Here is a 23,510-nt window from a genome sequence, read left to right as displayed (position 1 = left end):
AAATTAAGGCTCATCACTCATAAAATGCAACTACTGGACTTCATCAGTGAAAACGGCGCCTTGGCTATACCACTCAGCCATCCTTCCCCAAATCATTTTGTACTCCTCCCCCCATCGGATTATGCTTAGCCGGGCTTCCATTCAGTGGGCAAGATTGGATTTTCCACAGTGGTGGAATGACGAGAGAAGCTCTTGGACCCCGGGGAACTGATCGGTACACAATATGACTGAAATATGGGTCAAGTGAAAGCCCCAAGAGAGGGCTTAGGGATCCTGTGGCTCTCTGGATCTTTCTGTGCTCAAGCTCCCATCATCCCTGAGCATCGTCCGTGCTGGATGACGGGAGCTGAAGCCCAAGAACATTTGAAGAGCCACCCCAGGTAAGCTCTTGGGTAGTGACCAAACCGCTTCCACTTTCCCTACCACGCCTGACACATGGGCAGAACTGTTGCAAAAAGGGACAGTACTAATAGGACCAGCAGTCGTTCTTCAAGAGCAGAAGAGGCCCTCTCTAGTAGGGACATCCACAAAGTGGCCTTATTTTCGACCAGACCATTGGTCCACCTAGCCAAGCATCGTCTATCGCCAAATTTAACATCTCCTTTGGGTCTTTGAGGACAACCTCTCCTAGGCTTCTTCCCCAAGATCCTTGAAAGTGGAGAAACCAGAGACCGAGTCTTGGATCTCAAAGATGTTCTGCCACTGAGATATAGGGACTCTCCCTTACTAGCCAGGTAGCTGTGGTAGGGCAGCTGTGGGGCATTAGCCAAAGGGCCACCAGCCCCTCCTGCCTTACAGACCCCAAACACTTACCTCCCCAATGAGGGAGGCTGAAAAAAGCTTCTGTGGCTCTAGGGTCAGCCTTCCAGAGGTTTCGGGCTTCAATTCCCACCATCCCTAGGGAACACAGCTGTACAATGATGGGGCTAACAGTAGCGTGGCAATGCTGGATGGGTCCGATGGAAGTTGTAGCCCAAAACCTGGTGGGGGGGGGAGGAAACCAGATTGGCGGAGGCTGCTCTAGAGATTTCAAGGGACAGAGGGTCTTTCTTGCCAACTCCAGGGAACAAAACTGCAGCAGTTCTCTGTTTCCATCGTTCGTAGTCACAGCGACACCCAATAGGTGATGGAGGGTGTTTTAAGAAATGTCATCCCCCAATGATGTATTTGTCAATATTTCTTCCCCCGTCCCCCACCGTGTTCCTCCATCCAATTAAAAGTTGATTCTGTAATACTTAACAAATCTCTGCGGTTCTTTCATGGGGCTCTTTGGGTCACACGCTGGTCAGTGTTTTTGGAACTGGTGAACGGAAAATGGAAAGTACCCAAAGGTGGAGGTTTTTTTGGGGGGGGGGTGGAGACATACCTGCCTGAAGTGAGCCAGGTAGCTAAACCAAAACCGATGTTCTCTGGGCCACCCATTCCCAGTTCTTTGGTCAAAATATCCCTACAAAGCTTGCTGCCACAAGCGCTCATAGTAGCACTTTGGTAAATTAATCCTGGTAAAGGATTAACTTCACGGTCATTTAATAAGAGGGGCTTATATTTAAAGGGACATTTGGCCGTTCTTTGCACCTACTTTGTTTCCTGTGTGTTGCTGCTACAGAAGAAATCAGCAATGACCAACTTGACCCTGCAACTAAGTGTTGCAGTGCGCTTCTGTCCGGAGCATCAGCCACTTCATTCCTCTCACTTGTACAGTATTCCATGGTCCGTGAGTGAAATCCTGTGTGCTTAATCCCAGTTGCATTTAATTCTTTCGTTCCCCCACTCACCCCTACCAGAAACTCTCTTCCTGATTCACGCCAACAAGCTATTTCTCTGCATTTTCCTGGGACAAAAGTGACCCATCCAGACAGAAAGATGGTTTCCCCCCCTACCCTTTATACACAGATCTTGTTCCTGTTCCAGCTTGCACCTCTCAACATCCCATTGAGTTACTTTGAGACTACTTGGGGGACTCCCTGCTTCAGGTTTTTCTCCCTTTTTTGCAGTTGCTCACATCTTGGGAGTTACTGGTAACTAGTCTTGTCAACTGCACTTTTCTCTTACATGCTAGTGGGCTAGTTCTAGCTACATGATCACAGGGAGAGTTGAATGAGTACTGGCGTTGAGATGACCCTCCCTTCCATGGTTGACACTTGCTTTCCTTTACAAAATTGTCTCCCCGTTCATTTCGTATCTCAAAAGGCACATCTACCGAGATTTCGGCAACAGGCTCATTTATTTCAATTGATTAGCCAGTCAATCCTATCTAAAGGCAAACAATTAAGCGAGTGGCAATTCTTTTAATCAAATAACCGTCCGCTGGGATAATTTCTCAAATGGGGTGGAATTGATTCAATTCACACACTGCGCACATCAGCTGGCAAAATGGACCGCAGGCAGGCAGCTACAGTTCTGGAGTTTACTTTGCGAGTCTGCTTTTACACTAGGAACGGGGAATGTGTGCCCCCGACAAAGGCTGACTCCATATCCCATCATCCTTGGGTACTGGTCATGCTGCCTGGGAGTTGTAGTCCCGTATGGTGAAAGCTGGCCTAATGGTTTATTATCCATTGCCTTAGTTCTTGATTCAGCTTTAACCCAATATATGCTTTAACCCAATACCTTCGTCATGGGGCTTTTTTTGGGGGGGGGAAGCACAGACTAGGGTTTAGAAGCCCATTCTCTCAAACAAGGACATGCATTATACTTTTGACATTTTGCTTCTCGCCAACATTTAAGTCCTGGTGAAACAGAGAGCGCACCTCCACGCAACCCAGCTGTGATTCCTGCACTGCAGGGGGTTGGACTAGATGACCCTGGGGGGTCCCTTCCGAACACTACAGTTCTATGGTAGCCCCCCAAGTGTCGTCGCCCAAAGAATCAACCATCACCGCATGAAAGAACATGAACGTTTATTATTACTTTAAAGGGGTTTACCTGCAACACACCTACTCAGGTCACCCCTATGACAACACACACAGCCCTTATTATAATCAAAATCACAGCCCGCCTGTAGAGACAATGTCCCTGTGGAGCAGGGATCGTTTGCCTTTCATTCTCAAGCAAGTAGAAAACGCAGCAGCTTGGAAATCTCAAAGCCACTGAAAGTGGAAATGAACGCTCCAGGTTTACTCCCTGTGCTTATTAAGAGCTTAGATGGCTTTCAGAAGTCATGTGCTGACAGTTCACCCAAACAGCCCCCCTGGCTGGTACGGCAACTGCTCCAAGCAGAAATTCTGCCATCTCTGGTGGCAGGCAGTTCCCAAGACCTCCCGGCGACGTGGTGAACCGCAAGCAAAGCAACTGCACCACTTAAGAGAGAATCACGCCATTTCATATTTTTTCCCCAAAGCCATCTTGTGGCGGCTGCAAGCCTTGCAGGAAAAAAACAATCCCATAATATCAGCTGACCCACCCCCCCACCTGAAAAATCACAGCAATGCCTCCTCTTTGCAGGGATGGATGGGGCAGAATAATGGAAACTCACCAACTAGAGGAAGAAAACTGTCCTCTCTGTTTCTCTCTCACACACACAAAGCTAACTGGAAGGCCACTGTGACCACCGTGCTGGAAAACGATTGCGGGAACTTTCTCTCAGGCAGAGTATCCTGGCAAGTCTTTCAGTCGCATCAGAGACAGAGAAGCTGGTGCCCTTCGGTTGCTGCCGGATTCCCAACTCCCATCAGCCCTTGCAGGTAGCATGGCCGATGCGCGGGGCCTGATGGGGGTTGGGAGCCTGATGACCGGAGGGCCACAGGTTCCCCTCCCGGCGAGAAACGCTGTTTGGCAGCGCCTGGAAGATAATGCAGAGAACCTAGAGGGAGAGTGGGCCAAGTCTTTTCCACACAGCCCTGCAGTGTAGGCCGGCCAGCTCCCTACCCTGAAGTGAGAGGGTAGAAGATGATGGCCTCCACTTCAAGCTCTAGTCCCCAGAGAAGCCAAAACAGCTTCCAGGCAGCGGAAATAAAAAACCCATTTGTACTTAAGGGGAACAAGAACCCAAGTCCACAAGAGGAAGAGACACAGATAGAAACAATCAACCCCCTTTGTTTTGCATGTATGCTATCCAATATTATTGTTGTGTGTGTGTTTTAATGGGTCTGTTCCCTTAACAGCAGCCGAGCGAGGAGAGGGATGCTGTTCCTTAGCGTAAAAGGAGAAAACCTCACCTGTTGAATTTCTGCTGCCGGCCTGCAGTTCAGAAGGCACAGAGCCTGCAAGGGAAGTCCACGTCCTTGCATGCAACACAAATAGGTCGATCTGGGCCGACTTGGCTGGGGACGGCTGTATGTTTGTGTGTGTGTGTGTGTGGCAGCTGGAGAAGGGGAACCAGTTACTGTGCTTTCAGAGGCAGCTCTGGGGACCCAGCTGTCTGCCCCCCCTCCCTAAGCTGAGGCTCATGGGGATCGTGGTCCTAGACTTCTGGAGGGAATTCCACTTTGGGAAGCCTGTTAATAGAGCCAGCATGCAGGAGATACCCTCTAAAGCAAAACACACCATCACAAGGCAAGGGTACAAGCAGCAGCCCTGGGGCAAAACACTGCCTATAAACGGCTCTGCCCAGACCAAGGAGCCAAGTCAATCTGCCTGCCACTAACTCTTAAGATTTAGTGTCAGGAAATAACTTTGAAATCTCTAACACTAACACCCTGCTGCCATTTCAGCTTCCTCCCAGCCTGCTCTGTGCCAACTCGTGTGTGCCACCTGGGAAGAGAAGCTTTTGTTGGAGGGGAGGGGGTGTTGACTTGCCAGGTAGCCAGTTGGTTTCATCAGAAGCTAGGAAAATAGTGTGGGTGGGGGGGTGGGAATGGCCTTTCAAGGAAAAACGGGGTTTTAAGTTGGAAACTGTTTTGAGTGACAAGCTGGGGAGGGCGGAGGCATTTTGGAGGCCGGGCTTTGGATTGGTCCAATTCTTCCCTCCCCTCCCCTGCGTCAGAAAACATCAGTGGCCGACTGGGTTGCTGGGCACACCGATGTTTTGGAACGGGACAATTCCTCCCTGACCCCATCGCATCCTTCGAAAACCAACCCCCCAGCAGATGTTAAGAGCACGGCCGTCCTTTTTCACGGGCGCTCGCCGTTTCAGGGTGACGGGGGAAGTCAACCTAAAGAGTTTGGGGCAGCAGGGGAAGATGGGGGGGGGTTGAATATATATATATACACATTTCTATGCACACGCCTTCCTCTTCCGGTTTATGTGGTGGGAAATCAAAGCAGGAGACAGGATGGCGGCCTCCTTGCAGACGGAAGCCCGTGCCCCAAACGCTTGGGGGTCGGAGACGAGCGCCGATCAACCCGAGGGGAGCAAGGCCTCGGCAGTCCTCACATGAACATGTCGTCGTAGTTGGGCGGTGGCAGGTGGTCGGGGTCTGGCCTGGAAGGTGAACAAAGATCATCAACCGTCACTCCCCATATTCTAGGGTGAGCAAGAATAAACTGCTACCCATTCCGTCTACGGCAGGCACGTCCAACAGGTACCGTATTTTTCGCTCCATAGGATGCACTGGACCATAGGGTGCACCTCATTTTTAGAGGAGGAAACAAGGGAAAAAACATTTTTTCTGGTTTTCCTCCTCTAAAAGCCCTGTTTTTTTGAGGATCAGCTAAAAGTTTTGCAGCTTTTTTGCAAAGGGAAAAGCCCTGGTTTTTTGAGGATCAGCTAAAAGTTTTGCAGCTTTTTTGCAAAGGGGGAAAAGCAAAGACGAAAAGCCCCACTTTTATGGGGTTCAACTCACATTTCTGAAAAATCTTAAGGAAAGGGAGCAGTTTCTACTGTTTCCCGACAGATAATCTAATCAGCCAGTCACATGTCGCTGGGGAAACAAACAACCTCCTTCTGCAGCACATTCAGCAATGGAGGCCTGGGCAAGAGGGCGGGGCTGAAAGGGAGCCGGGACTCTTATCTCTCTCCCGATCTCTTGCTGCTCAGCTGCTGAGCAGGGTCCTTTCAACACCCCCTTTTCTCTTTGTAAAATAAAAAGCACAAACTGCTTTTGGCCCCTGGGCAATTCAGCTCCAGGGACCACCATTCGCTCCATAAGACGCACAGATATTCCCCCTTATGGAGCGAAAAATATGGTAGATCGTGGTCTACTGGTAAATCACTGGACCTCTGTGGTAGATCACTGGCTCCCCCCAAAGAAGCCAAACAACTTTGGCTCCCAACAACTTTGACCTGAACCCCTAAAAAACGGGCCTTCCCTCTCCCTTAAAAAAGCTCAACAGCTTTGACCTGGACCCCCCAAAATGGGGTAGATCACTGCCAGTTTTTAACTCTGAGTAGATCACAGTCTCTTGGGAGTTGGCCACCCCTGGTCTACGGCATGGGTAGGCAAACTAAGGCTCGGGGGCTGGATCCATCCCAACTGCCTTCTAAATCCGGCCCACGGATGGTTCAGGAATCAGCGTGTTTTTACATGAGTAGAATGTGTCCTTTTATTTAAAATGCATCTCTGAGTTATTTGTGGGGCATAGGAACTCATTCATATTTTTTTTTCAAAATATAGTCCGGCCCCCCACAGGGTCTGAGGGACAGTGGACCGGCCCCCTGCTGAAAATGTTTGCTGACCACTGGTCTACAGTCTCAGTTGCTAGAAAACAGGGGTGGGGGCAATCTTAGCTTGTTTGTCTGCATTTGTCTTATTGTGCAATTCTGGGGGTTATGCAAAGGAAGCTACGTTATACACAGTCAGACTTGGAGACGCATCCGTCAGGAGAGCTACGAGACTCCTTAATCTCACGGTCATGGGTTCGAGTCCCATGTTAGGCAAGCGATTCTTGCATTGCAGGGGATTAGATTGGATTACCCGTACAGTCACTCCCAACTCTACGATTCCAGACCATCAGGTCAGCTTTAGCAGCGATCTCTACCCTGGCTAGGTTTCAAACAAGATTCCTTTCCAGCCCAGGTTTATAATGTATTTGAAAAATTATTGCAAACAATGGCATTCATCAGTAGGTTTGACGGAAAACTTGTAGCAAAAATTTGAACGATAGATTTAGTGAAGGATTTATAACAATAGGTGTTATTGAGGAGATGCAGAGGAAAAGCATTACAGGTGAAACTTGAAAAATTAGAATATTGTGGAAAAGTTCATTTATGTAAGCAATTGTTTTCATTAGCTACTGGAGTTTAATAGATGAGATAGACTCATGACATGCAAAGCGAGATATGTCAAGCCTTTATTTGTCATAATTGTGATGATTATGGCACACAACTGATGAAAACCCCAAAGTTGAGATTGTGAATTTGGGGTTCTCATCAGCTGTACACCATAATCATCACAATTACAACAAATAAAGGCTTGACATATTTGGCTTTGCATGTCATGAGTCTATCTCATATATTAGTTTCACCTTTTAAGTTGAATTACTGAAAGAAATGAACCTTTCCACGATATTCTAATTTTTTGAGTGTCACCTGTATATAAAGATCCACAAAAGCGGGGGAGGGAAGTCAAAGGGGAATTATGTTTCTATTGAGTTTGGTTTTATTTATTTTTTTGTTATTGCATGTAAAATTGAAAATGCTGAAATAAACTCTCTCTCTCTGTGTGTGTGTGTGTGTGTGTGTGTTGAGAGAGAGACAGAAGAGAAGAGAGAAAGGGGGAGATTATTTCCGCATCTTCATTTTTACATGCAATAACAATATTATATATATATATATATATATATATATATATATATATATATATGTGAGTCCTTCCCTCCCCTACCTGGAGACGCCAGGGATCGAACTAGCAGCCTTCTGCATTCTAAGCAGATGCACTGACCCTGAACTACGCCAACCCTGAAAGGCAGGCCCCGTTCTTAAACACTGGCTAAATCTCTGCAGCTCCTGCAGGTGGCAGGATGCTATTTTTTCCATTGGGTATGGGTTGAATTAATTATTGGTTAAATTAGTGAAAATGGAGCAGCTGTTTGGATTTTCCGGCATGAATATGTCTCGAATGCAGCAATGTTTCCAACACTGAAATTCTAGGCCGGTGTCCGTCCCTGTCCCTCCCCGCAAACTTGCCCCCATACGTACCCACTCCGGTTTGCCCCAGGGGGCCCAAAGGGGTCAAATCTGGCACCTGGAGGCACAGATCCTGGAGGGAGCCTGCTGGGGAGTCCTGAAGACGGGTCGATAATGGGATTTCGAAACCCCGAACGAAGCGGATCCATGATCATCCCACCGCTCCGGCTCCTGAGTGAGAAGAATTTGTGGAGATCGGAGCAGATCAATGGGAGAACATGAGCCGTAAACTATTTTTTAAAAAAACCCCACTTTTAGGTGAAAGGGATCGACTTACCCAAAGGGGTTCAGATCTTCTCCTCCAACTGCGAAGGGCCCCATGGGGTCTGGCCTGAAACGGAAACGGCGTTTTCAACTCTTGGCTGAGAAATCTAAGCAACGCCCAGCTCAATGCCAGGATCCAGCCCTGCACATGTGAACCTAAGAGAATCCCTGGGGCAAACTCTGCACCAAAGCCAATCCCCAATCAAAGCCAAGCCCTCCCCACAAGAGGCCCCGTCACCCTCTGCCGCAATGCAAGGGGCTTTACCAGTTGGGCTGCCGGCTGCCGTGGGGATGCCGAGGCGGAATCCACAGCGGGTCGTGGTCAGGTGGGTTGGGAGGAGACGGGTTCCGCTCGCGCCTGGGCTCCTCCTTGGCCACGCTCCTCTCCTTGGCCGCCTCGAAGGGAGAGACGATGTGGGCCGTGACCTGCGTCTGTAGCTCCTCAGTGTTCTGGTACACTCTGAGGCAGGAGAGGCAGATGCAATTAGAGATCTCAATTCGGACCACACAGTGGGAAACAGTTTTAACTGCTATAACAAGGGTGTATCTGGACCTTAAACTGAGGCTCATACAACATAGAATCATAGAGTTGGAAGAGACCACAAGGGCCATCCAGTCCAACCCCCTGCCAAGCAGGAAACACCACCAAAGCATTCCTGACAGGTGGCTGTCAAGCGTCCGCTTAAAGACCTCCAAAGAAGGAGACTCCACCACACTCCTTGGCAGCAAATTCCACTGTCCAACAGCTCTCACTGTCAGGAAGTTCTTCCTAATGTTTAGGTGGAATCTTCTTTCTTGTAGTTTGAATCCATTGCCCCGTGTCCGCTTCTCTGGAGCAGCAGAAAACAACCTTTCTCCCTCCTCTATATGACACCCTTTGATATATTTGAACATGGCTATTATATCACCTCTTAACAACAAAATATTTAGAATGTACTGGACCCCATTAGGTAAAGGGACCCCTGACCATTAGGTCCAGTCGTGGACGACTCTGGGGTTGCGGCGCTCATCTTGCTTTACTGGCCGAGGGAGCCAGCGTACAGCTTCCGGGTCACGTGGCCAGCATGACTAAGCCGCTTCTGGCGAAGCAGAGCAGCGCACGGAAACGCCGTTTACCTTCCCGCCGGAGTGGTACCTATTTATCTACTTGCACTTTGACGTGCTTTCGAACTGCTAGGTTGGCAGGAGCAGGGACCGAGCAACGGGAGCTCACCTCATCGTGGGGATTCGAACCACCAACCTTCTGATCGGCAAGCCCTAGGCTCTGTGGTTTAGACCACAGTGCCACCTGTGTCCACCCACTCATAACCTTCCCCTACCCAGGTAAAGGGACCCCTGACCGTTAGGTCCAGTCGCAGATGACTGGGAGCGGTACCTATTTATCTACTTGCACTTTGACGTGCTTTCGAACTGCTAGGTTGGCAGGAGCTCACAATGTTTAGTGCACATATAATTATGTACTTTTTGAACTTTAAATAGAGATGTTAAAAAGAGAGAGAGAGAGAGAGAAGGCAGACGTGAAAAGACAAGGCAGGGCAGGGGGGTATGATGTTCCAGGCCAGCCTGTGATTCCCACCTTGCAGAGGGTTGGAATGGATGACCGTTGGGGGTCCTATCCAACCCTACAGTTCTGAGATTCTACTCTGTGAAACTCATGGTGCAAATCTGGGTGCAGAATGGCAGAATCTTGGCTTCTGATTCCCCTACGCCCTGCAGCAATTGTAAACAGGTTATTGCGTCGTCTGAGTCAGGGGTGGAAGGGTAAATTAATTGGGGGACTCAGGTGGGATGGGGGGAGCAGGCAAGGGGAGGAGCAGAAATATATCTGCTGAGGGTCTCAAGGAGGGACTCGGAAAAGGACCCTTGCTAGCAGAGAACGAGCACAGAGGTTTCAGGCTCAGTCACTCAACATCTCCCGTAAAAGATTGGCCAGTTGCTGCCTCTCAAACTGGCCTACCTCACAGGGTTGTTGGGGGGGGGGGGGTGGAATGAAGAGGGGAGAGAACAGTGCAGGCCACCTCAAGCTCCTTGGAGGAAAGGTGGGATATAATTCATAAATCCACCAGTGGGGAAATGTCTAATTTGGCCATGTACTTTTTGATGTTGAGATTCCTGCTTAAACCGAGATTCCTGCACGGCAGGGGGTTGGACTGGATGACCCTCAGGTCCCTTCCAACTCTAAGACTCTGGGACTCCGCGTTATCTTTCTTGTTTATGACTGCTTTTGTTCTGTTTGCAATGATGCACTTTTCCATGCTGCAAGCTGCCTCTGAGCATGGCTGGAACTATGGAAAGACAACATGCAAACAGAATCAGTTACAGGTGGGTAGCCGTGTTGGTCTGCCATAGTCGAAACAAAATAGAAAATTCTTTCCAGTAGCACCTTAGAGACCAACTGAGTTTGTTCTTGGTATGAGCTTTCGTGTGCATGCACACTTCTTATGTTACAGCCGCATCTGTTCCAACTCTACAGACAGAGACTCTCACCTAAGAGATCTACAGCAAACCTTTTTAGAACTAAAATATCCACCTGGTGAAGTTAAACAACAGATCAACAGAGCCACACTGATACCCAGAGAGAACTTGCTGCAAGACAGACCCAAAAAAGAAAATAACAGAACACCACTAGTTATCACATACAACTCCCAAATTAAAACGGTACAACGCATCATCAGAGATCTACAACTTCTCCTAGACAATGACAGTTCTCTTTCTCAAGCTCTGGGAGGAAGACCTTTCATCGCCTACAGACAGCCACCCAATCTCAAACAGCTCCTCACCCACAATAATACAACAACAGGACTCAACATGGACACTGGTACCAGAGCCTGCAATAAACCCAGATGCCAACTTTGTTGCCACATAAACCCGGACAACACCATTACTGGCCTCAACAATATCAAACATACCATCTCAGGACTATTTAATTGCTCATCTTCCAACACTGTGTATGCAATCAAATGCCAACAGTGCCCTTCAGCTCTCTATATTGGACAAACAGGCCAAACCCTACGCCAAAGGATAAATGGACATAAATCTGATATCAGGAATCACAAGACAGAGAAACCAGTAGGAGAACACTTCAATCTCCCAGGACATTCTATAAAAGATCTCAAAGTAGCTGTCTTAATACAAAGAAATTTCAGAAATAGACTGGAAAGAGAAGTGGCTGAATTGCAACTAATCACCAAACTTAAAATCATGGAGAAACCTGGTCTGAACAAACACATTGGATTCTTATCTCATTATACATAACAAAGCTATCTTTAGCCATCTCACCCCTTGCCTTTCCCTGCAAGACTAATTGCAGCCGTTAAGAGTCGTCAACAGGTTTTCCACACCTATCAGCTGATCCCCCATTCCCACCACCCTTCTGAGCAATACCCCTCCCCACTCCCTCACTATATTTAAGGATCTGGTGACTTCTATTTCAGTGTATCTGAAAAAGTGTGCATCCACACGAAAGCTCAGACCAAGAACAAACTCAGTTGGTCTCTAAGGTGCTACTGGAAAGAATTTTCTATTCTGTTTCATGCAAATAGAATGATGCATGTACTATACGTGTTTGGCTTGCCCACTACTGAACGAAAGGTGATTAGTTTTTCCCATGCATGTCTAATCTGGCCAGGGTTCTCGGCTTATGTTCCCATGGCTGTGGAAAGCCCATGCATGTCTCCTCCCCACCCAAGGGCCCCTTCGCAAACAGGCACCGCTCTTCTTCGGAATGCACCCAAGACCTTTACAAAGAGCTGCAATTACTTGTCAAAATCAGCCAGGTGTTCCGGGTTGACGAAGTCGGACACTTTCAAGGTCAAAGCTGTCACTTTCTGCGACTTGGGATCCTGGAGGGAAAACGGAAAAGAGACAGTGCTGAGCTTGGAAAGGATGGGAGGTGGAAAAGCGAGAGGCGGGGGGAGTATGAACCCACCCCCTATTGAATGGGGGGGGCAGCAGGAGGACAGCAAGGAAGATCTCCCTCCTGAAAGTTGTGCCGCTATGTGTGGGAAGGAGCTGGGAAGAAATCCCGCTCTGCGCATGGTCAGAGGCACTCTCCTCCAATTATCCTCATATGGCAGGTTTGATCCCAGGCACTGAAAAAAAATGATTTCAGTGCTCACATTAAATAAGTACAATTGAACCAAACAGGAAAGGCAAGTTGGAGGCAGTGCAGATTATAACCGGCGATGGGACAAAACTTAGCGGAGAACCACAGCCTCAAAGCAAATGCCTGTGTGCCGGTTTACAAACAGGAACAGGGGGGACTGCAAGTTGGACTACAGCACCCATAATCCCCAACCACTAGGCATGCTGGCTGGGAATGATGGAAGTTGTAGCGCTGAGCAGGAATTGACAAACCGACAGCTGCTGTTTAAAGAGAATTGAATATAAGGAATGAATTGTGAAGTCAGGGATAAATAAGTAACATCAAGCAGCAGCAGGTGAAAACAGGGATGCATCTAGGACAAATACATAAAATAATTAATAATAATAATAATAATAATAATAATAATAATAATAATTTATTTATACCCCACCCATCTGGCTTGGTTTCTCCAGACACTCTGGGCGGCTCCCAACAGAATATTAAAAACACGCTAAAACATTAAAAATTAAAATAACTTCCCTAAACTGGACTTTTAAAAAATATTGTATTAAACTTGATGTAATTTGGCACTGGTTTGTTAAAAATATGGGGGGGAAATATTGACAGATGGGAGTTGTAGCACAATGATACCGGGAGGGCACCAGGTGTTTTGGGAGGCTGGAGCAGAGAATATAGGCCAGGATGGAGCAGTGGTCTGAAATGTAAAGCTAGAGAGCATTTTAATCTGAAATTTGATCTTACTAGTCAGGGGTGCCCAAACTTTTTCCAAAGATGAAGTGAACATGCGTGAGGGCCAGCCAGGACATACACTGTCACGGGGGCCGCATTAAATCGACCGACGGTCCGGATTATGCCAAGCTGTTCGAGAACCAACGTACCACTGTTACGTGTTTTTGACCTTTACTCTTGCCGACGATGTTAACACCTATTTCATGTCCTCCATAAACCACAGGGGTGGCCAACTTCCAAGAGATTGCGATCTACTCACAGAGTTAAAAACTGGCGGTGATCTACCCCGTTTTGGGGGGTCCAGGTCAAAGTTTTTGAGCTTTTTTTAGGAAGGAAAGTCATGTTTTGGGGGTGGGTAGCCGTGTTGGTCTGCCATAGTCAAAACAAAATAAAAGATTCTTTCCAGTAGCACCTTAGAGACCAACTGAGTTTGTTCTTGGTATGAGCTTTCGTGTGCATGCACACTTCTTCAGATACTTAAATATAGTGAGGGAGTGGGGAGGGGTATTACTCAGAAGGGTGGTGGGAATGGGGGATCGGATGATAGGTGTGGTAAACCTGTTGACGACTCTTACAGGGAAAGGCAAGGGGTGAGATGGCTAAAGATAGCTTTGTCATGTATAATGAGATAAGAATCCAGTGTCTTTGTTCAGACCAGGTTTCTCCATGGTTTTAAGTTTGGTGATTAGTTGCAATTCAGCCACTTCTCTTTCCAGTCTATTTCTGAAATTTCTTTGTATTAAGAAGACAGCTACTGGTACTTTTGAGATCTTTTATAGAATGTCCTGGTAGATTGAAATTCATATCATAAATCTTAACTCAATTGACTTCCCTCCACTCCCCCTCTTGGTAATAAGACATTGGATTCTTTTCTCTCTTTTTTCATTATACATGACAAAGCTATTTTTAGCCATCTCACCCCTTGCTTTTTCCTGTAAGACCAATTGCAGTCGTTAACAGTCGTCAACAGGTTTTCCACACCTATCAGCTGATCACCCATTCCCACCATCCTTCTGAGTAATACCCTTCCTCACTCTCTCACTATCTATAAGGGTCTGGTGACTTCTGTTTCAGTGTATCTGAAGAAGTGTGCATGCACACGAAAGATCATACCAAGAACAAACTCAGTTGGTCTCTAAGGTGCTACTGGAAAGATTTTTTAATTTTGTTTTGACTGTTTTGGGGGGTTCACATAAAGGTTTTTGAGCTTCTTTAGGGAGGAGGAAAGCGACATTGAGCTTTTTTAAGGAAGGAAAGCCCTGTTTTTGGTGGTTCAGGTCATTTTAGGGGTGCAGGGCAAATAAGCGGAGTTTTTTTTAGAGGAGCCAAAGTTTTTTAGTTTCTTTTGGGGGAGCCACTGATCTACCGGTGATCTACCACAGACATCCAGTGATCTACCGGTAGATCACAATCTACCTGTTGGACATGCCTGACTTAGAGGTTCTATTTAAAGTTAAGCTGTGTACAACTTTTGCCAAACAAAACGAATGTTTTAGGGGAGACATGGAGGGCGTTTCTAGAATTTGCACTGTTAAAACGGAAAGGGCTCAAACCATCGCAAGAGGTCTTGACATTTTGGGAGATTGGATAGTTACAATGGAATGGTCTCGGGGGCGGGGTGCACAATTTTATCTTTATTTATGATTATTACTTTCTCCAAAAAAAAAGAATGTATAAAATGTTAATAAATGTATAAAATATAAATAAAAGAATGAAGGGGGGGAAATAATTGTAGAGTTGGAAGGGGCCAACAGGATCATCTAGTCCAGTGTTTTTCAACCTTTTTTGGGCAAAGGCACACTTGTTTCATGAAAAAAACCACGAGGCACACCACCATTAGAAAATGTTAAAAAATTTAACTCTGTGCCTATATTGACTATATATAAAGTAATTTTTCAATTTTTCCCACGGCACACCAGGCAACATCTCGCGGCACACTAGTGTGCCGCGGAACAGTGGTTGAAAAACACTGATCTAGTCCAGGGGTAGGCAACCTAAGGCCCGTGTGCCAGATGCGGCCCAATCGCCTTCTCAATCTGGCCCGCAGACGGTCCAGGAATCAGCACGTTTTTACATAAGTAGAATGTGTGCTTTTATTTAAAATGCACCTCTGGGTTATTTGTGGGGCATAGGAATTCGTTCATCCCCCCCCCCCCACTAAAAAAAATATAGTCCGGCCCATCACAAGGTCTGAGGGACAGTGGAATGGCCCACGGCTGAAAAAGGTTGCTGACCTCTGATCTAGTCCAAGTCCTTGCAGTGCAGGAATATTTTCTGCCCAACGTGGGGCTCGTACCCATGACCTTGAGATGATGAATCTTGTGCTCTGGCAAAGACCTTTCTGCTGCCGGAAAAGGGCCGCAGGTCATTAGCAGAGCATCTTCCTTGTGTGCAGAAGGACCTAAGGGCACCACCTCTAGGGAGGGCTTGCTTGAAATCCTGGACAGCTGCTGCCAGTCAGTGGAGACAATACTGGGCCAGATGGGCACAACAGACTATATAAGGCAGCTTCCCATGTTCCTATCAGCCTCCTCACCATGGCATTAAGGATGATGCTGCCGTCCATCATGATCCCCTTCAGCAGGAGGTCGCGGGAATCGTCCTTCATCCTGTAACGGAGGGTGAACAGGTCGCTGTCTGCGTTCCACCCGGCAGGCAGCATCTCAGACTTCCTCTCGTTGGCGCCTGGCTGTGCAATGACACCCCAGAAGAGACAGGTGAAACTTTTTAAAATTCACCAGACTGCACCTCTTTGACCTCTGATGGAAGGTGCATTAGGTTGGACTCTGGGTAGTATTCTAGCTATTTAAAGCATTTTTACCTTCCTCTTCAGCTGAAAAGGCACTGGGGGTGGGGTGGGGGGAGGCTTAGAAACTTAAAAACCCTCCATTCCTTACCAGCAGATTCACAGGTTAAAGAGACGACATGAAAGGAAAATGGGTTGGGGAGGGAGGAGGAAGAGTACAAGCACTTTCTTGAGGCTGGTAGTACTACAGTAGTCCTTAAACGTGGCCTGGAGAGGACCTTCTCAGTGGTGGCAGCTTCCAGACTTGAACTCCCTTCCCAGGGAAGCTGGATTAGCTCCTTATTGTAACAACAACAACAACAACAACAACCTGCCCTTCCCCCAACAACAACTCGCCTTTTCCCCTAAGGTCCCAGGGCAGCTCACAATATTAAAGCACAGTATTAAAAACAGTTCAAAACAGCATGCAATCATAAAAATAAGTTACAGGTGGGTAGCCGTGTTGGTCTGCCATAGTCGAAACAAAATAGAAAATTCTTTTCAGTAGCACCTTAGAGACCAACTGTGTTTGCATGCACACGAAAGCTCATACCAAGAACAAACACAGTTGGTCTCTAAAGTGCTACTGAAAAGAATTTTCTATTTTGTTTCATAAAAATAAGGTAGGTCTTACAAATAAATATACACAAGCAATTTTGACATTTTAATGCAACGTGCCATGGGACCTTAGGGGGAAGTGCAGGTAAACAACAACAACAACATGTGCAGGAAGAACGACATTTGCAAGCTATACTGTATATCTAGCAAAGTTCTCTGGGTAGTTTTTACGATACAGAGGTCAATAACAATTAAAAACCAAAGCAAGCACATGCCTACAGTTCTGATTGCCACACCCTTAAAAGATATATATTTATATATATATATATGAACCGGAAAAGGAAGCCAAAATTAAAACAGAATCATACGAGTTGAAGGGACCCAGGGGGTCATCCAGTCCAACCCTCTGCAATGCAGAATCTCAACTAGATCATGCATGCTTAAAAACCTCCAAGGAAGGAGAGCCCACCACCTCCCACCTGGGGGTATTTTTTTGGGGGGGGGGGGAGGAAGGTAAGTTATGGGGAAAGTGCCAGGCTGGTGGCCACTGCTTCTCACTGGCCTGGGAGGCCTGGCGATGCAGCAGAGGCTGCGAGAGGGTGGGGAAGAGTTGGCAACCCTCCCTCCTTTTCCGTCCCAGGAAGTAAAGAGGAGACAGCCTTCTCCTTCGCCCTTTTCACAGCCTGCCAAAGGGGAGGCCGCCACTACGCAGCTACCATAGCTGTCAAGTTCTCCCTTATTTTAAGGGAAATTCCATTATGCCAAATAGGCTTCCTCATGAGAAAAGGTAAAACTTGACAGCTATGGCAGCTACCCAGTGGAGATCACGCCCCCTGGCATGATTACGCAGCTGGACAGAGGCGCCGGGAGAGGGGGCAAGAGTTGGCAACCCTCCCTCCTTTTCCGGCCTAGTAAGCAACGCCAGCCTTATCCCCTGCCCCTTCCGCCACCGCGACGCAGCTACCCAGACGATCTCACGCCCCCCTACGCCGCGATGCACCTGGCCAGAGGCGCCGAGAGAGGGGGGAAGCGTTGGCAACCCTCCGCCCCTTCTCCTCTCACCTGCTCGCCGGCACCGAGGCAGCGGAAGCCTTGCGTGATGAGCTTCCAGTGCAAGTAGCAGATCAAGGCGTCCTGCGGGCTGGAGATGTCCGGGGAGACCGAGTGGTAGAGGAGCTCTAGCCCGGCCATGGCGCCGTCCCGGCCGCCGCAGCCGCCGCCTGCACGTGGGGAAGGAAGGAGAGAAGGAAGGAAGGAGGAAGGATGATTAGAAGGAGGAGGAGAAGAAAGAGAAGGGGCCTCCTCGCACGCAACCAGCCGCCTGCGCAGGAGGGTTCCTCTCCGGTTAGGCTCGCTGCGAAAGCGAAAGTGACGACTAGGGAAGCAGCCTCCCCCGCCCGCGCGCGCGCAAAGAGAAAAGAGGGGGGAGCCTTTGCCGGGTTAGAGTCCCCGGCTGGCTCGCTGCACTCACAAGCCCGGCAGCCAACGCGGAGCCTGGCGTTGGGGTTCCGACGGCGACGGGAACGCGTGCACAAGGCGAGCAACACGTCCATGGCGAAGCGAGGCGACTGCGCCCCTTGGCGTGCGCGCTGTTGCTTTTATGCCCCAGAGCGCACGGAAAGGGCGGAAATGGGCTCCCGGTTTGGGGTTGTTTTGCGCCGAAAAAAAGCAAAGGCCGCAATAAAGTCAAATGTGCATTTAAGAAATATACAGGTGTGAAACTCGAAAAATTAGAATATCGTGGAAAGGTTCATTTCTTTCAGTAATTCAACTTAAAAGGTGAAACTAATGTGTGAGATAGATTCGTGACATGCAAAGCGAGATATGTCAAGCCTTTATTGGTTATAATTGTCATGATTATGGCGCACAGCTGATGAGAACCCCTAATTAACAATCTCAACTTTGGGGTTTTCATCAGCTATATGCCATAATCATCACAATTATAACAAATAAAGGCTTGACATATCTCGCTTTGCATGTCATGAGTCTATCTCATATATTAAACTCCAGTAGCTAATGAAAACAATTGCTTACATAAATGGACTTTTCCACGATATTCTAATTTTTCGAGTTTCACCTGTAATTTGGAAACATAAAGGGATGATCGGAGGTCATGCTGACATTAATTGCAGATAAGATAAAAGGTAAATAATTGAGGAACAAACGATTGTAGATAACTTGTTACCATTTTTTTCATGTTTTCTGTTTACATTTGCTGAATATTTATGTTATGCAGCTCTCAATTAATAAAGCATTTAAAAAGAAAAGAAAAAGAAAAAGCAAGGCCGCGAGCGGAAAGTGGGGAGGAGGAATGCAAACACGCTGCCCTGAAAGTATCGTTGTGAGTTTGGGGTGGTCAGTCTGTGGGATGCCCGAGGAGTCCTAATCCCAGGGGCCCTCGAAGGCGTGAAATCGAATACAGGATGCCATTGTTGAGTTAGCATTCAAGTTCGTACCCACCAACATTACTCGGACGCATGGGCGCAGCCAGGATTTTTGTTAGGGGGGGAGCCAAAAAGTTGTTGATTTTTATTTTTTTGGGAGATCATAAGTAAAAAGGTAAAGGGACCCCCTGACCGTAAGGTCGAGTCGCGGACGACTATGGGGTTGTGGCGCTCATCTCGCTTTATTGGCCGAGGGAGCTGGCGTACAGGTCTGAAACATTGTCCGCAAGCATAACATTCTCCTTCTTCCCATAGGAGTAAGTAAAAGGTAAATTCAGAACGCCGCTGGGAGTCGGTAAAGCATGCTGTTGTAGGATCATCTGGGGGCAGACCCCCTCCCCCCAAAATAATTCAGCCATAAAGGTAAAGGGACCCCTGACCGTTAGGTCCAGTCGCGAACGACTCTGGAGTTGCGGCACTCATCTCGCCTTCCCGACGGAGTGGTACCTATTTATCTACTTGCACTTTGACATGGTTTCGAACTGCTAGTTTGGCAGGAGCAGGGACCGAGCAACAGGAGCTCCCCCCTCCCCCCAAGAGGACAGATTTCTGCTGGGTGGGTGGGGGGGGGGAGAACCTCATTTAATAGAGTATTGTTAATGCTTTTCAATAATGTTTGAGGGTTTAAGGGGGACAGCTGCCTCCCTGCCCCTCCCTTGGCTACGCCCATGCTGCAATGAAAATAGTGACGTCCTATTCAACAGTAATATTGATAACAATAACTATTGTTATTTTTATTACCCCTGCCAGATAGATTCTCTGCAGAAGCAGGTCCCACTGGGCTATTGCAATAACTTAAAAAAAAAAAAACCCGACCATCTCTCTCCCCCTGAGTTTGCCTAGCCCTTTTACGAGCTCCCCCCTCAAATGATGTTCGCAGGGTCTGGGTCGTGCATGCAGACTAAAAATGGATTAAAACTTGCTTCAGCTTTCTAAGCACCTGGGAGGCTGAGGGTCTCTGACTGGGCCAAGGCGAGGTGAGTTTCATGGCTGAAGTTGGGATTTGAACTGTGGTGGCCCAGGTTCAAGCCCAGCCCTCTAACCACTGCCCCAAACTGGCCCCCAAACACTGGCGATTGCCAAACAGGCCTGATTTAAAGGGACAGTGTCCTAACCAGGCACCTTCACTGTACCCTTTTCTGCTAAAAAGAACTTTGCTTAGACATGCCTTCCCAGATACCTAGAATGCTGGTGTGTTTATACAGTTCATTGATGTTTTTAATTTACGGAATGTTTTAATCTGTAAACCCCATCAGGGAAAAAGGTGTGGGGTATAAATAAAGGCATAATGATAATAGGTTTGTTTGTTTGTTTTACTAATAATTTTATTGTTTTATTCTTTTGGCGAACTGCTTTGAGGTTTGTATGTTTTACAATCAGGTATGTACATTTTTAGGAAATAAATATAGACAAATCAAAGGGTTTAGATTACACCGTCCTGTGCCAAGATATCTCTGTTCTCTGCAGGCTGATCTCTTCCCACTGGGGAAACCCCCTAGAGCCAGGCTACCCCCCCCCCCGCACCCCCTCCAACCCTTCCCATGTATTCCTACTGACCATGTGTTTTCCGGGCTCTCTCCGCCATGGCTACTGCCCCCTGCCCCACATGGTCCAAAGGGCACAGAAGAAGAGGGGCAGAGGCCGGGGTGATAAAATGGGCTCCAGCTTTGCTTTGCCGACTCGCCCAGTTGCCGTGCAACGGAGCCCCCCAGAGTTCCATGTTCCATGCGCCCAGCTCTTGCACGAGACTCCCAAGGCGGTTTGGATCAGGGCAGAGAGGAAGAGCGCAGGGAGGTGTCACCAGCAGGGGCGTCTTGCCCATAGAGGCAAGTGGCGCGGGGCACCCGGGCGCCAAGTTCTGGAGGGGGCCTGGAAAGAGGCAGAGGCTGGACACGGCGCCTGTTGGGAAATTCCATTCCACCTTAAGTTGCAGACATGGAACTGTTGTGTGTCACATGTCTGTTTACACACCAGCGCAGATTGCTGGGAACTTGCATTGTGTATAGCTTTTGCTTTTGAGACTCTGAGGAGACGAAGGAGAGATGACATGTCTTTTTTGTCTTGATTTATGCTCAATAAATCTGCTTGTAAATACGCTTACACAAGCCTCTTTTGCCACTCCTGTTGCGCAGTGCTCTCTGCTGATACAGTGTGCCCAGGCTTTTGAAGTCTGGGTCGCTGATTTATGTCGCACCAGAGATCGCCCGGCATGTCGCCTGGAAGGGCATGATCCAGCTGGGGGCTAGCCAGCTGGCCTCCTAACTCCCTCTGGATGCCGACAGCGCCTCCCGGCATCAGCTCACTGCCCTCGCCAGCAGCGCCGCACCCAGAGCCTCCGCCTGCAGTGGCCACCGCGGCACGGGCGCCAGGGAAGAGGCAGAGGCTGGGTGCAGCGCCCTCGCCTGCTGCGCTGAAGCAGTGCCATGCCCGGAGCCTCCGCCTCTTCCCTGCCGGAGGAGCCGCCCTCCAGCTGCTGCCCACCTTCAGCCCTGCAAAGCTGCCGGCAGCGCTGTAAAAAGTTGAAACTGGGGGGGAGGGAGTGCTGCCGGAGGGATCTTTGAACCACGGCGCCGGATAGCCTTAAGACGGATTGGGTCTGAATCATTGGTGCTAAGTGAGCTTGCGATGCTGGCCTTTCTTGCCTTCTGGCTCGCTCCTCCTCTCCCAAAGTGAGTCAGCAGGTGAGCTCACTCGGTAGTAAGGGAGCAATGCTTTCTTTGTTGTTGTTCAGTCGTGTCCGACTCTTCGTGACCCCATGGACCAGTGCACGCCAGGCACCCCTATCATCCACTACCTCTCACAGTTTGGCCAAACTCATGTTGGTAGCTTCGAGAACACTGTCCAACCATCTCATCCTCTGTCGTCCCCTTCTCCTTGTGCCCTCCATCTTTCCCAACATCAGGGTCTTTTCCAGGGAGTCTTCTCTTCTCATGAGGTGGCCAAAGTACTGGAGCCTCAACTTCAGGATCTGTCCTTCTAGTGAGCACTCAGGGTTGATTTCTTTGAGAATGGATAAGTTTGATCTTCTTGCAGTCCATGGGACTCTCAAGGGTCTCCTCCAGCACCATAATCCAAAAGCATCAATTCTTCGGCGATCAGCCTTCTTGATGGTCCAGCTCTCACTTCCATACATTAATACTGGGAAAACCATAGCTTTAACTATAAGGACCTTTGTCGGCAAGGTGATGTCTTTGCTTTTCAAGATGCTGTCTAGGTTTGTCATTGCTTTTCTCCCAAGAAGCAGGCGTCTTCTAATTTCGTGACTGCTGTCACCATCTGCAGTGATCATGGAACCCAAGAAAGTGAAATCTCTCACTGCCTCCATTTCTTCCCCTTCTGTTTGCCAGGAGGTGATGGGACCAGATGCTTTCTTACAGCAGGTCAAATGGCAGCGATCCGGCGGTGTGGAAAGCACCAAATGCAACCCAATTTCTCTTGGAAGGCAAAGGTTGGGAAGGAACAAGTTTGGTCCAGGAGCAAGGACCAAGGGGCTGCCAGCGGACCCCCGGCAGGGGCAACAGAAAGAGCAGCGGCCGAGGAGAATTGCAGAGCAGGTAAAACTCTTGCTATTCCCTCCTCCCAACCTGCCTGGGTTATGCGATCTTGGGGGAGGGCCCTTTTCTCCATCGCACCAGGCCTGTTTGGTGGGGATGTGGGGGGACCCATGATTTTATTTATTTCGGTTTTATTTCATGTCTGGTTTTGCTCAACAGCGATCTGTGATTGCATACAGACTATGTACCATCGGATCCTGTTTGATAATGCTGCGTTTTTCAGAATTCTGTTTAACCTCTTTTGAGAAAATATATATATATATGTATGTATATATGTGTGTGTGTGTGTGTGTGTGTGTGTGTGTATACATATGTGTGTGTGTGTATATATATATATATGTATGTATATATGTGTGTGTATATATATATATATATATATATTTATGTATATATATATATATATATAAATAAAATCACGTATATCACACATATTACACTACAGTTGTAACTTGGTTTTCAAATGCCTTGGTTCCCAACTTCCAGAACGGATTAAGTTTGGCACTTTTGTATTTGCTATTTATTTGGCCTTTTTGTTTTTGAGGCTTTTTCAGTTAATTTGTTTTTGTGACTATCATCAGTGCAGGTAAGGAAAAAAATAATTTTTTTATTTTTATCATTTACAATACTGTCTTATTTATTTTATAGTACTGTACATTGATTATTGCTTTCATTTTAGGGATCAACGGTAAAATTCATGTTACATTGCTGTTTTAGGGGTTGTTTTTAAAAGTCTGGGACGGATTAATCCGTTTTGCATTAATTTCTAAGGGAAAGTGCGCCTTGGTTTTGGAACGCTTTGGTTTTGGAACGGACTTCCGGAACGGATTAAGTTTGAGAAGCAACTTGGCACCACTGTATACTGGTATATATGGTAAGCAGGCATGCTTCCTTCAATGGTCTTGAGTTTGCCTGGTGATCTCAGAAGCCCCACTGGAGGGCGCCCCACCCTTTCTAAAGCCCCCTTTCTGAGATTTCAATGCTTCTGCTCCCTTCTCTGTTGTGTGTTTGGGTCGGGAGAGGGAGAGGCTTCCATCGCGGGAGGAACGGGGAGCCAGCAACGCCAAAG

General features: G+C 47.9%; 1 protein-coding gene across 1 annotated transcript; it reads right to left on the bottom strand.

The window, feature by feature from the left end:
• Positions 1-5,164: 5,164 nt before the first annotated feature.
• PSMF1 (proteasome inhibitor subunit 1) lies at positions 5,165-18,011 on the bottom strand. Its single transcript, XM_033153821.1, has 8 exons — positions 17,918-18,011; positions 17,509-17,666; positions 15,640-15,792; positions 12,029-12,111; positions 8,535-8,729; positions 8,283-8,336; positions 8,018-8,176; positions 5,165-5,362 (listed from the first exon to the last, which is right to left on the bottom strand). The coding sequence occupies exons 1-8, from the start codon at positions 17,997-17,999 to the stop codon at positions 5,311-5,313; spliced, it is 936 nt and encodes a 311-aa protein (XP_033009712.1). The 5' UTR covers positions 18,000-18,011; the 3' UTR covers positions 5,165-5,310.
• Positions 18,012-23,510: the final 5,499 nt, after the last annotated feature.

This window comes from Lacerta agilis, chromosome 6 (genome assembly GCF_009819535.1).
Source record: "Lacerta agilis isolate rLacAgi1 chromosome 6, rLacAgi1.pri, whole genome shotgun sequence".
Taxonomy (NCBI): domain Eukaryota; kingdom Metazoa; phylum Chordata; class Lepidosauria; order Squamata; family Lacertidae; genus Lacerta; species Lacerta agilis.
The sequence above is the reverse complement of the archived record's forward strand: the minus strand, read 5'-3'. Positions and strand labels throughout refer to the sequence as shown.

Bases quoted from the DNA above. Each gene is read 5' to 3' on its own strand.
- PSMF1 (XM_033153821.1), bottom strand. From the start codon at position 17,999: ATGGACGTGTTGCTCGCCTTGTGCACGCGTTCCCGTCGCCGTCGGAAC. The intron at 17,667-17,917 runs GTGAGTGCAGCG...CCCCACGTGCAG, and splicing joins CCGCGTTGGCTGCCGGGCTT to GCGGCGGCTGCGGCGGCCGG. The intron at 5,363-8,017 runs GTACGTATGGGG...TTCACCTTCCAG, and splicing joins CCTGGGGCAAACCGGAGTGG to GCCAGACCCCGACCACCTGC.